Genomic DNA, 14,260 nt, shown 5'->3' with positions numbered 1-14,260 from the left:
AATGCTAGCACAATGATCAACAGTCACACTAACAACTAAGTCACAGATTAGCGCGCCTCTACAGCATGTTTGTTAGAAAGTGAATCATTACTTGGTTTACCATTCAACAAATTAACAAAAAATGGAAAATCAAATTGAATACCTTTGCTGTTATCGAAGTTGTGTTTCTTGGAGTGTGCTCCTGTATCTGTAGGCTTTCCTGATGATGTCTTTTGAAGGAAATATATAAAAAGTCGAAACTATTTTCTTCTGTCATTAACAGGCAATTTGTAGCGTTTGCACATTAAATAATATATAACTTGCATGAGTAGTAAATTGATGTTGAATTCAATATTCGTTTACGTTCGACGCGGTGACTGCTCTCTTAAATAGGTGAATTTTGTAAAATACAAGAAAATCTGTTTTGTAAACCTACTATTTTTCATCTGAGAAAACAACACACATGCACAACGAGTGTTAGATTCCATAGTTTTCTTCTTCAAAGAATTTTCCCATGCACAAAATATTAACGAAACTCACATTACCCTAAGTTATACTTATGTACTGTTAAATGTATATGTCGATGTTTGGATTAGGGCTTTTAAATTCTGTGTGTACCTTTTTCGACTTGACGGCCGTCCACCCTTCGCTATCCTCTGTCTCGGACAGCCCTCTCGCTTGAGGTATTTCTTTTTGAGCGTATGTTTGCATAATGGGAAGATCTTGAAGCAAATTCCTTTTCACCGCCTCAAATAGCTCACTATCATCGTCTGAAAGCTGTAGGCTTGAGCCTAATTTCAAAAAAGCGAGTACACAACAATGAGAGGAATTCTTCTGTTAGAGTGAACGAACGATACTTCCGTTTTGGTTTCATATTTTATGACTCATTTTAATTTTTTCGGAATGGGACCATCATAACATTTGTTGATGCAGATATATTTAGCTGAAAGTTTAACTGTAAAATTGAAGGTCTCATAAAGCAATCTTCAAATATGTAAAACTTGTCGTATACAAACCAAAGATAACCGAATGCACATTTAATAATTTCGTCTAAATTCGAATAGATGTGACGTACCTTCATCGCTATTCATTGTGTAATCGCTGTCATATTTGTCGCCACCAACAGACATTTTACGTGTTTCTAGTCGTTTCTTGCTTCGTTCTGGCTGTTTCTGTGTCATATCGACACTCGCTCTTCCTGAAAAAGAGGACATAAAAACACATTGAGTACTTTGCTATTGCAGGTAAAATTATGATAGAGCCTACTTCGTGGCAAATTCAAAACGAATCGTGATACATATACAAAAAGTCTGAACATATTCTTATGTGTTCTTAACATGATCAACTGTTCCTTCAGATTTGACCTCAGCTCTTCATTTCTTACAAATGAGATTAGGGTGTCTTTTAAAATGGCTTAGGTAAAACAGAGTATATGATATGCTGCAGCATAAATAATGTTGCACAAATGGGTACATTTGATCGCCATTAATCAAATCGACTTCAATCGAACTTAAGAGAGAACGGTGCCAATGGTGTTATTACAACAATTTTAAGGAACTACATTCAAATACTTACGACTGTTCGAAGCTGATCTCGAACGCGACTTCTTCTTTCTCTGCTTAACAACTGGTTTCTTCTTCTTTTCTTTCTCCTTGAAGACAGTGAATTGGTGAAAGCAAAATTTAAGTGGGTTTGGTAATGAAGACCAGGGTAACTAGACGTTTTAAAGAGAAAATATTCCAGAAGATCTCTTGAGCTGTGAAAACGCTTACCTTTTTGACAAATGGTTTCATTGTTTCAGGAAGCCATGATTCATCAACTGTTCTGTCACACTTTGCAGGTTCCAAAGTGGCTGGTTCGTTTTCTTTTGTTGATTTATTGATATCACTGTAGTGTCTATATCTTGGTTCAGGTTTGGGAATGCTACCACCCATCATTTCAAAATTGTTGCGAGTTTCAAATGACGGTTGTTGATACGAAGGGCGGGGCGTGTTTCCTGTGTGCGGTCGCCTACGAGGACATCCAGAACCCAACGTATCGTGATCGTAGTGATCACCTTCAGGGTCAACGAAGGGAGGCGTGCGGTGTGGGTGTGGGGGCGAAAATCCATACCGAGTTCTCATCAAGAATTCGTCAACTTCTTCCATGAACGGATTTCTTCTTCCCGGCAGAATATCATCATAAGGCTGCATACAAAATCAGAATGACCATAGTGAGTCTAGAACGCTTCTCGTAATGGTTTTATTTGGAATTTGAATTTCATTAGCGTTAAGTCGACAGTTGAATATCAATAACCATGATATATATCAAGCGATCTATCTTTCGTTATATAGCCATTAACAAAAGAACAGAGAGACAGACACATTCGTCTACTTCCTCCATGACCGAATGAATATATATATATATATATATATATATATATATATATATATATATATATATAATATTATTATATATATATATATATATATATATATATATATATAATCCTTAAGGTATTTTTTCTCTGTTTGACGTCATCGTATACGAGTGTTTCACCGAGAAGTTGTGCGGCTCCGCGAAAAACACGAGTATACGATGACGTCAAACAGAGAAAAATTCCATGGGATTATATATTTATCACATGAACAGTCTTCTTATTTTTCTTTGATGTGGATGGATCAAAGTTATTGTAACAAATTGCATGATTTTTATCGCGATTTTGTGTTTTATTTACGCGGATTACTTACATTTAATGAGTAAAGCGGTCCGTCACCCAGGAGATGTGCAAATGTTTACAGGTATACTTTCATTCATAAATCCCATTAAGCTAAAAATTTGATACATGGAATGGTATCTCCACCAATCAGACATACGGATTCGGTCACGTGCGCGTGTCAATCATTGTCTCGCGCTGGAGCGATGCCAAGGCAAGTCTGCCATCGGCGGACATAGCTTTCACCGCGCTGGCGACGGATAACGATAGTATTTTGAGTTATTTAGAATATTTAGAATTATATTTATAAAGCGAATGCAACGGCACGATCGAAACAGTAGTTATCATTCTTAGAGATGCTGTGACTTTTAAAATATCACAAGTTTACGGCCTTGGCGAGCCCGAAAGTTTCAGATCGATGACACACACAGTGTACGCTTGTAGTGGGCACTGCCGTCACCGGTCTCCGCCGGCGTGGCCATTCTCAGTCGTCAATGTTTTCGTCATACCATGGAGGTAGTACTACCTTACTACCTCATGGTCATACGGACTTTGATATTTGCTGTGACACATATATCGCCCGTAGGTACTTCCCAATTTTGTTACTTGACGGGAACTCTGTTCTGTTGTGAGTGTTGTCCGAGTCAACTTTCGAAATGCATCAGATTCTATAGCGCTGCACTGCAGAGTTTACGCTATGTTCCACAGCTTAGGCTTGATTCCGATCGAGAAACAACGGAATAGTACTTGTGTGATGAAGGAAATTTATCGTTGTCCGTCGATATTTGTGCCTTCTATGTCGCTTTCCCGAAGTTTATTCAGTATTCATTTATTAAGTTGAACTTTCGTTGAGGTGTATCTTTCGGGTTTATCGCCAACCGGGATCGCCAGATACGACGTCGCTTGGCGATCGCCAGGTACGACGATATCCACATTGAGCCTTGCGACTGGAGCCGTGACGTTACTGAGTCAAACATCCTCATTCGATTCTTGGGAATAGTAAAGCTTTAGCGACTCGAAATTTCGTTGGGCATGCCTTCTATGTTTCCGTATCTGGATTTATCGGGTCACCTTTTGTCAAAATGCCATGAGAGCACGGCATCGGTCACGACAAATCGGTCTGTGTCGCGATGTGCACGTACGAAACGGTACCATTGCAGGAAAAAAGTTCCGGTTGATGACGTACAACAGCGGTAATATGGATTTCTTATCTGTGCTGGTGTACGTCACACAGGTGGAGATACGGGCCAGTTCATGTGATATATATATATATATATATATATATATATATATATATATATATATATATATATATATATATATATATATATATATATATATATATATATACACACACACAGTGTCTTCATTCAGGTTTCGAACCCACAACATACGGCACCCAGTCACCTAGCGCAGAGGCAACAGACGGAACCGCTCGGCCAAACCCCCACTCTCATAACGATTTTCTCCATGAGCTTCAAAATGAATCCCCGAAAGCGATCGACCTAACAATTATTGAAAGAGTTTGAGAGTCCAAATATCTGTCCCGAGGCGCAATCTACTTTACTCTTGTCAACCTGTAACCCGTATTTTTAAAAGTTCCCATCAAACACAGTTAGATTTACCCACCTGGTATATATCTGCGTACTGGAAGGATCTTTGCTGTCGTGCGTTAGTTAATGCATCTATCTCTCTGCCAAGTCCTAACACCTGTTGGTTCTGTTGTAAAATGAATACAGACTTTTGTCATGCATGTGGAAAACAATATCGCTAATTCCACCCCCCCCAAAAAAAAGTACACGTGCCCTTGCCGATCCATCAATGAGTCACAGCTTTCAAATCCAACCATCCTCTACTACATGTAGTGTCTACGTCTCTGCAGGGCGTTACTCGGCAGTTTGAGTTGATATTTTCAAATCAATATTTGTATTTGATTTCTTATTTTATTCGCGTGCAATCATATTCAATCCGCTTTTAAATATTGGTCTTATTTTGTGGTTAACATTTTAAATCAAACGAAAATCAGAGGAAAAGAACCTTATACTTTCGTCGTCCCGTTTTTCAATCAATACAAAACAAGGCTGAAATAACATTTGCTTGCTTGAGGGTTGTCGAGATTAACGATCGGGAACATGTGCCTGCTACATGATCCTTTAATAGAGAACAAGGGTTACTGCATGCATTAATATTGGTCCGAAATTTCTGATAACCTCCCCGAAGTTCAGGTGGTCAATTTCTGTCCTGTTTTCCTTTCGATTAACGCAAGAAAGCTGCTTTGACAAAAGTCTTCCCGACCTTAAATTGGGATTTATAAATTCCAAGAATTTTGTTCAGGGGTGAAATTCACAACTACACCAGCACGCTACTATAGTATATGTTGGGCTGACACCCCAAACATACACATTTTTCCATGTAGTAGTCTACGGTAGTCTACGCAATAGAAACCACACTTACATTCGGACAAAGGCGTTCCAGCTGAGTGACAACATCGCGAGCTTCGTAGAACCTTCCCAATTTCTTCAGAGCTTTTGCCTTTCTAAATAAGGCTTTTCTGTTATCAGGGTTGATATCTTCCAGCACTGCAGAAACACAACATCAACATTGAAAGTCGAAGTCTTTGCCCTTATTGCCGATGAGCTTAATTTAACTACAGTTAGGTCTACTTAATCGTAAACGACATGATTGTACAAAAGATGCATGTGTCAAATACGAGCATATAAAACGCGGTCAAGAAATACATTAGTAACTTCGTGCAAATAAAAGCAGTACCTTAGACAAATCACACCGACGGAACGAAAATCTGAAATTCGATTGATTTGAACGAAGCCCGTATACACGAGAAAATGGATATGTAGAGAGAGCATAAAATCATTTTACTGGCTTCCCATTCTGAACCTTTAGGAAGCTCTTATAATGCTAACAAGGTGGGAAAAGGTACAAACAAGTTTAAAGAACGTAGTCGAAAGAACAACGAGCGTTGAGACGACATCGCTCGTTTCGTCCCTAGACCCTGGCTTCGGGGTCTATGTTTCTTCTTAACTATTACGACATTGTGACACTAAGTAACCACTGTAAAATGATTTCAAATGCGAGCTGCAGGATAATTGTTGTCCTCACCAGCATTGCAATCATCGATAGCTTGTTTGATATTGTCTTCATCCTAAAAAGAAAAAAATATCAAATTAGTTTGTGCAATGCCCCGACTCGTTTTCAAAATGACTTCGAAATTCTGTCGAATATCTTATAAGAATTCATAAGAATTGGGAAAGATGCTCATTTTCATTGACAACAGTTCCTGCTACTCTTATCCACAGGAATAAATTAATACTTCACTGTGTATTATTATAGACAGGAGAGACCCCCAGTGTCTATGGTATTATACAACCGTTAAATTGATCTAGGCCATGAAAATGTTTTAAAACCTGAGGTGTTTCAAAGTTTCATTTTCAAAGGTCATGTGTTGTTGAAAATATTTCAGAAGTCAAATTTTGGGTGGCCATTACATACTTGCATATTTAATTTCGACGGGGGCAACGTTTCCCTATATACATTGAATATTTTGGATAGATACGGGTCAATAACTTCTGCATTTAGAGTCGCTCATTTCTAGTTGGGATACAGTTTCGTTCGTCCATCAAGTATGTACCTGCATTATCTTTAGGCTTGTGTCTTTAATCATAGGTCAAGTAAAAAGATCATATAAAATGTCAAATATTTTCTACACTGCATGCAGTATTCCGAAAATATGTTCATTTTCAGTTTATTTTGTTTCGTCCATCTTTTATTTACATTTTGATGATGTTTACCATTTCGTATCTAGTCCTGGACCATTAAAATCTGTAGGTAATGTCCATACTCATACATGACAGACAATCCGGATAGATTTTATGTTACGTAATCTTCCAAAAAAGACATTCGGTATTTTACTACTAGAAAGGAGTATTGTTTCCCTTGAAGTTAATGATAGTACCAATGCCGTTCAGAATGCAGCTAATATGGTCGGCTGTTCAGAGTTTCCAATGGAACTTGGGGTTCATATCGACCAAACTATCCTGATTTAATGTCATGTAAAGGGCTATATATCTTCCCATTGTTCAACATCTACATGCCGGCGTTCTTATCATGAATTACGTACCCCAATACGAAGAAGGCATTCAGCTCGATTACACAGCACGACTTCTTCCAATTTGAGGTCCCGTTTCAAGCCCTCCATAACCAGTAGCTTTGTGACGTCAATAATCTCGTTGTAACATGTGCAAGCTAAGCTAATCTCTTTGTCTTCGAATAACTGATTACCTTCATCTTTGAGGTCAATTTGAAGTCTTGTGATTAGTTTCTGAAGCTGGAAAAGAAAGTTTTGTCAAGGTTACGTGACTGTATGCAAACTATTTATCAAATTGAGTTATTTCGTAACAAGACATGTGCCAATATGCAGTCAAACAGTAGCCCATATCTGTTGTTTTAAATAACTGATTTAACTAATGCAGGAGGTTAAAAGGTTCCCCATGGTTCCAAGATTGCGTAACGCATTTCGGATAAACAACTCGCAACCAAATTGTAGGGAGAGTTTTATCCTGTTGCACTGACCTACTGATACAAAATAACAAGGAATTTATTGCCATAAACGTGACGGCATACCTAGATACCGAGTTTCGAAAATCCTGTGGTAAACGAATGAGTTTCCTTGAACTAGAAATTTAAATCATTTTCTGGCTGTTTCATTCCTATGTATTTCACGGGACTATCTACCACTATCTTGCAATCAAGATGACTGGATATGATGCAGTGGCTCCAGATATAAAATATGACGGTACACTACGGTGTTTATCTTGAGAAAAATACTGCATTAAGTTTTGAGCTCATTGTATTGTAATGTCACGAGTGAATAAATGTAAGGAATGCACCACAAAGAGTGTTATCTCGGTCATTACAGCAAACCGAAATATTGTTTTGAAGACCTAGTGACCCCAAAAATGGGCCACAATTTGGCCAAAATCCTTAAATTGTGACATGGAAATTCGCATATCTTATCATTTATATAGGCTTAATGTGAAACGCTCAGAAAACGGCCTGAATGTTTAGCAAGCAGTTTAATTTGATTTCGTTTTGGTGCCTGTCGGTGCCACCTTCTTCACTGCTTTGCACCAGAAGCCGAGAGTCGAAAAGTGGAGTGGATACCCGAGGTGCACGAGACGACATTGTTCAATCTAAAACATTTAACTTGTTGCATTATGCTACCGATGGTTCAACGACATGGTGGTACCCGATCACCAGTCGTTCAAGCTGTTCCCCCACAACCATGCTACTTCGTTTTGTTGAGCGCAAAGATCCGTCATAATAAATATTCCCAAGGAAAGAACGGCCATGCTGCACTTTTCGGAAAACTGAATTATCAAATAAATCAATTTTCTCGACCCAGTTAACTTTCTTCGATCATGTCTTACATGAACTGCACTATTCGGGTGGATTCGACAAGTATTGGCCGGTTTCTCAATTCGGCGCCACACCTTAATAGTCAAAGAATATTGCGAGAAACATAAAATCATGAAATTCAATGGGGAATGAACGCTTCACACAAGAATCTGTCTAAGCCCAGTCCAAATTATAGTCGGCAATTTCTTAAGCACAACGGTCCAACTTTGAACAGTTCCGAATATACTTTGAATGATGATACTTCTAAATGTACACACATATACTTATTACCGTCGTACTTTGTTTTGTTCGGAACATGACAACGGAAGTAATTTTTTCAACAAACTTTAATCTGGAAATTTAGTACACATCCCTACATGCTCATTAGAATTGGCTCAACATTTGTCTCTTTTCTAAGCCACACTACGTGCTGGGAATCAACCACTTCTCAAGACAGTGCTTTATACAGGTTATTCAAGAACTCATGAAGTATATCTTGTAAAGGCTTTCAGAAATTTTTCGCTTATTTGATTAGGCATCCTGCAATCATTTGGCAACGCTGGCAATGACATTTTCACTAGTTTTGGGGTCAAAAGCAAGGACAATACTCGCTATCTCCATACCTCATTCTTTTCCATAGCTTTCCTTCTATTAGTTGATCTGAAAAAAAAATCAACGGAGTAATATGCACAATGTGACAATGTTATTTGCATTGTTGTAGATTTCAAGTAATCCAGGACAGTATGAAATAGTTGTCACGATGAAAACAAACTTGCTCAACCTTGTGGCATCGTCACATTGAAAACGACATATTCAACAATATAGTAAATGCATGAAACCTTCGAACGCGCAGGGCACATCTCATGACCCTTAACCCGGTGAACATATTGAACCCAATCTGACAAATAATCAGAAAGAACAGTGTCGTTTGTTTCAGACAGATGAAAACAAATTTCATTACAGTTTTTGGGGAGGTACCTCAAAGTTACAACCCAAAGCGAGAGGCTGACTCTCAAATAAGACTTTAATATTCATCAGTTCAGTAAAATTTAGTAAAAAATTGTTTTGTTTAAAGCGAAAGACGGACGTGTAAGATTCTTAACGCATCTGCGAGGACGATCCTGACTATACCGTAACATAAATATGCTGACCGTTAATTCTTTGCAGGTGAGGCGACCAACAAAGCCTACCACGCTTACCGGAGAAACTGTAATTTATCTGTGATCCTCCTTTGTCGCGTGGCGCGACTTTCCCCCGGCGGTGGCCAATCCATTGTTCCCGTTGCAGACTATTTCACTTCCGTCTTCTCTCTCTCTTTTCGGGCCTACGTCACAACCCTCACTACAAAAATGAAGAAGTGACAAACCAAGAAATGAAACAGGAAGTGTTAGCCTCAGACAAAGACTCACAGTAAAGTGAGCGGTTCCTTTGGTCAACGTGACAGTGACAGACAAGGGCGCCATTAATAAAATAAACTGAACAAGCATAACGAATGAGAAATGTTAAAAGTCTGAGGAGAATGGCCCAGAAGTGTTTGAATCGCAAAAATAATCACAGCATTGAATTGATAAGCTTAATCCCTCTTGGTTGTCAGGCCAAGGTTGTCAGAGAATGTAAACTCATGAGCATGCAGAAAGTCACTGTTTGGCAGACAGAGAGTAACAGAAGATTGCCAAGCGGGTGAGAAATATTATTAGATCTCACATGAAGTGACGAAAAACACAACACTAATCAGTAAAGTGACAACGTTCTGGTTAAATACCTGCCCTTCAAATATTAGCCTTGGTCTACAAAAAAGTATGATGACAGAATTTACATCATTATGCAATATTATTAAGTTAGATCTTTCCAGAAAGATGTGCTAAATTTGTTTTTGATCTCGCAATGCCGACGAGTTTCTTAAACACGTGCTTGGAGACATGGTGCTAGGGGAGGAAACGATATTATCCTTTATTCGCGTTGTTTATATGATCCATTTATCTGTCTTTTAATCTGTAATGAGGGTATATTAAGTGTTTAAATTGCTCTCACAGGATTTTCATTTGTCATCTGACTTGTACGATGTAAACACTTCAGCATCGTGTGAGCCAGTAGCTATGCCGTCAGAGAGGAGAGCGACAGTGAAGAAATTAACGTCGGATTAACAAGTTCCATTACTTTTGACTTTCAACACAAGAAAATCTGCGGTCTGTCAGTTTTTTAATTTGTTCATCAACAAGGCCGATTAATTCGTTGTTCATTTTGTCAGTGCGAAGCGAAGAGTCTAAATCAAACGGGTTTTTCAACCCGATCGCAATTGAAAGTTTCTTTAAAATGTGTCGTGCGTTTCCTTCAAAGTTGTAGCTATCTCTTCAAATGTCAATGAAATCAAAGTGATTTGTCATCTGAAGTCATATGACCTTTCTAAATACGGAGTTTGGTGACTTACACAGAGCCATACTATTTTTGACATGCGTAGAATTAAACCATGACCTCATATAGAAGGATGTGTTCGTCAGGTGTGCGCATGTGTAACTATTTTGTTTGCAACATTGTTTGACTTGGTTCATGTCGGTGACTAGAAAGAGAAGTCGGCTGAAACAGCCTGCCTGTCATGTGTTTTGGTCGTTTCATTAAACGCAACTTGACCCCGGTCAGGTCACGTAAGTACCCATTAATCGTCAGATCATGACGAATGATATTGAGTTGAGTCTGCGCAGTAAACCAACCGCAATCTGGACAGTTACTCTGGCATTCAGTGTAACTCCCCTGTATCGTGCCGTCACCTACGTATTTTCACGTGAACGTGTGTAAACGTTTACGAGAAATTAACAAAATCGCACACTTTGACTAACTCTCAGGTGAACTATTTCTTCTCATCATAATTATACAGAATCAAAAAATCAAAATAGTTGATACGATCATGTTTACTCGACAACACACGGAAACTGTCCTCCCATGATCTTAGGTGCCGTGCGTGTTGACCTTGTGGGTGTCACATGACCTTTAAGTTTAAAACTGTGATTGCGCACCATAAATACTATTGTTATAAAATGATAACAATACTTCGCCCTTAAAACGATGCAACATTGCTCTTAAGAGTTTGGCCTGGCGAAATTCAATAATGGCACTTTCTATAATACCGTGTTCCACTGTTCAGAAATTAGCAATCACGCAGAGTGACACTTTCAGTTTGACAGTTAAAAAGGCTTGTCGACGTCTATAATTCTACAATTGCATGGCAAATCTGTGGCACATTTCCAACGACCTATGAACCAATTTGCACTTTTAAAAAGGGTATTCGAGTCAGAGAGCGTTTATTTTCAATTTTTGGACGACCAAAAAATGAATGTCACAGAGAAAATATGCGAACTCTAAGGGTACATGCCAAAGATTTATACAGGAAATATGATTTTAGTTAAGCGTCACTTCCGCAGCGTGGTATACCGACAATGCCAGTCATATTGATCGCGTGCTAAAACGTCGATCTCCCAATCAAACAAATTTTAAATATTAATAGAAGATTGTTCTTGTACTTTTGTTCACCAAATATTGGAATTGATTGATGTTTCACACTCAAACTAACCAAAATTGTGATTTCACAACCACATGAAACGTGTTACAATTTCAACTACACCAGTGTTTACACTTTGATAACTGTAGCATGTCTCAATGTCACACTTTCCTTTTTGTTCATTAGTTCTCGGAATCATGGAACAAAGACCGTGTAACCTGTTCCTGGAATTGAGAGAAGCTTTCAGAGAATACAGACGTCTCCTAAAAAATGAAGCGATCGCCGAACAAAAAGCCTCCAGCGGACACTCAGTTAGTTTTGACGATTGCAAAGCAATACACACCGGTACGGCGGTCACATCCCGAGCTTACACGAAGTCGTCGAACCGCGGATATATTGCAGGGTTTCACGCATAGGCAAAAGCGTATAAAATTCGGCCTTTCAATCATGCATGTCGGGTCATGAAACCATAATACACGTTGAATGAAGGCAGAATACAAAAATAAGTGTCCGGCGACCCGACCTACCCTTAGCTGTAATTTAAGACTCTTCAATCATTTATTTTTACGAATTAAAAAATCACGCATGATCTTGCCAATTTTGCTATTTTTCATAGGTCATATAACTCATCAAAACTAAATATGAAAAAGTTCCCACCGATCTACCCTATTTCCAGATGGTATGTCAACGGAAAGACACGGCCTAAGATTTAATCTGCGCTCTATCCCGTTAATGCATAAGGTACTAGTCAACTCGCACCTTTTCCAACTCGCCCCGATTCCAACTCGCCCAATGCCAACTCGCCCGATACTATTTGCAATTTTTAAGAATACCTGGTACGTATAAAACAGCCTGTAACAAATATTCTAACATTGAGAACCACAGGTGCAGGCTTGAAATATGTGCCCGGAAAAGTTTTTATTTGCGAATTTTATGTTTTGCAAATCTCTTGAAAGAATAAATTTCGTTCGGTTTCTCGTAAACGTATAGGTAAAGTTTCTTTACGTATAGGGAAAGTCACTGCAGTTACTGGCTCACGTCTTTAGGAACAGCAGGACCGGCTTTCACGAGTTACTGGCCCGGCATGAAAATAGCTGGCCTCGGGCCATCGGGTTTGCGTACATGGAATCTACATCTCAAACAACGGGCGAGTTGGCATCGGGCGAGTTGGTATCGGGCGAGTTGGTTCTGGGCGGGTTGGAAAAGGTGCGAGTTGACTTTAATTCAATGCATAAAGCTGATTTCCGTTATGCGTGTTTTGGTCTTGCAATCGCCGCCGCCCAGACTTTCTGTACAAAAGCAGCTCAGTTCAAAAAAGAACATAGGACTCTTCAATGCAACCGTCACTGAGTGAGTAGTCGAAAATTTATCACAAATACTATATGACGGTCGCCATTGTATGTGAGTGACCGAATATAATACTGTTATACACTTCAATGTAAGTTAATATTACCATGCAGTTATTGACCCACTGAGCCACCCATATACGACTCATCTCTCAACAGTATCCGCTCAATATATCCTAATCACCTCCCTGCCTGGTGTATGATGTTTTCACATGTATTGGTCTGTTTGCCTCCAAGCCCAGAAAAGAATCTTGTCAATATTGTCTCTACAGTTTGCTATATGGGTACGGCCAACCGAATGGCGAGACACTTTATCGGGGATGGTACGTAGATTAATTTAGTTACACAATCATAAATAAAACAGCAGTGCGCCTAAATATAGCACTTATCAGACTTCGTAATGTGTCAGCTGGGGACACAAACACGGAAGTGTGAGTTCCTACGTAGCGACTATCGCATGTATTAGCGCCTTGTACAGATATTATTAGCTGTAAATTCACGCTGTACTCATATTAAAACGTTAGGTTGCCACACATGATAAATATAAATTTTCGTACACTTCCATGGCAATTTCTCGTAAGTCATGTAACGCTGCGCCACTGGTACGCAGTCAATGTCAACGGTTCGAAAGAATTGTCGATTGATTAACCGTTGCCGTCAATTATTATGTCATGTCGCTAAAACGATTCTATTCACCTTGGACTTGCTCACCTTGTAGGTACGAGGACGCTGAAATCCGTCTCTTTCACTTTGAGCGCCGACGGCCATAGCCCTATATACCTGTCGACAGTCGATGACGCACTCAAAACAATGAACAGTGCAATGTACTGTATGTTTACCTGGCTGGTGTTGAAAACACTGTTCACGTGACCTGTTTCTGCGAAGCGCGGCCATTCTTGGTTTATCAGGCTGTTCGCAGAACTTTTCTTCCCTCGTGAGACTCATTGTCTCTGTATAAAGCTGAAAATTCGATCTTTCCTGCATTTTATTCAGGAGAACCGTGTGCTAGCAAGCAAAAGTAATTTTGATTTCGGCTTTAAGGGACTGGACATAAATTACAGGGGGGGGGTTGGGCCGGTGTTTTTCGAAAAACCGCTGCGCAAAAAATAGTGACCCTTCAAAAGTTCATGCACAAAAATTAGTGACCCTCCCCCTTATCCGTGCATGAAAATAAGTGACCCTCCCCTGTTACTCAATACCCCCCAAAAAAAACCGCAATGTGTTAAAGACCCCCTTCTGATTGCTATACTTTTAAGTCGCCCTCCCGAAAGGAAGGCAAAATGTGGCCGATATAACGCGTTGTCCAAGAAATATCAAATCATATGTGTTAATTCA

The 14,260-nt window shown here is 39.2% G+C and overlaps 1 protein-coding gene across 1 annotated transcript in view; it reads right to left on the bottom strand.

The window, feature by feature from the left end:
- LOC139143624 (3'-5' exoribonuclease HELZ2-like) overlaps positions 1-13,755 on the bottom strand; it is a 39,277-nt gene extending 25,522 nt beyond the window's left edge. Inside the window, exons 1-12 of the mRNA XM_070714114.1 lie at positions 13,637-13,755; positions 9,286-9,427; positions 8,710-8,746; positions 6,810-7,016; positions 5,792-5,834; positions 5,129-5,253; positions 4,304-4,393; positions 1,752-2,165; positions 1,555-1,630; positions 1,055-1,177; positions 598-770; positions 143-209 (exon numbers count right to left, since the gene is read on the bottom strand). Of these exons, the coding sequence (XP_070570215.1) occupies positions 143-209; positions 598-770; positions 1,055-1,177; positions 1,555-1,630; positions 1,752-2,165; positions 4,304-4,393; positions 5,129-5,253; positions 5,792-5,834; positions 6,810-7,016; positions 8,710-8,746; positions 9,286-9,359 (1,429 nt within the window). The 5' untranslated portion in view covers positions 9,360-9,427; positions 13,637-13,755. The remainder of the gene's footprint in view (positions 1-142; positions 210-597; positions 771-1,054; positions 1,178-1,554; positions 1,631-1,751; positions 2,166-4,303; positions 4,394-5,128; positions 5,254-5,791; positions 5,835-6,809; positions 7,017-8,709; positions 8,747-9,285; positions 9,428-13,636) is intronic.
- Positions 13,756-14,260: the final 505 nt, after the last annotated feature.

Source organism: Ptychodera flava, chromosome 11, assembly GCF_041260155.1.
Source record: "Ptychodera flava strain L36383 chromosome 11, AS_Pfla_20210202, whole genome shotgun sequence".
Classification (NCBI taxonomy): Eukaryota; Metazoa; Hemichordata; class Enteropneusta; family Ptychoderidae; genus Ptychodera; species Ptychodera flava.
The sequence above is the reverse complement of the archived record's forward strand: the minus strand, read 5'-3'. Positions and strand labels throughout refer to the sequence as shown.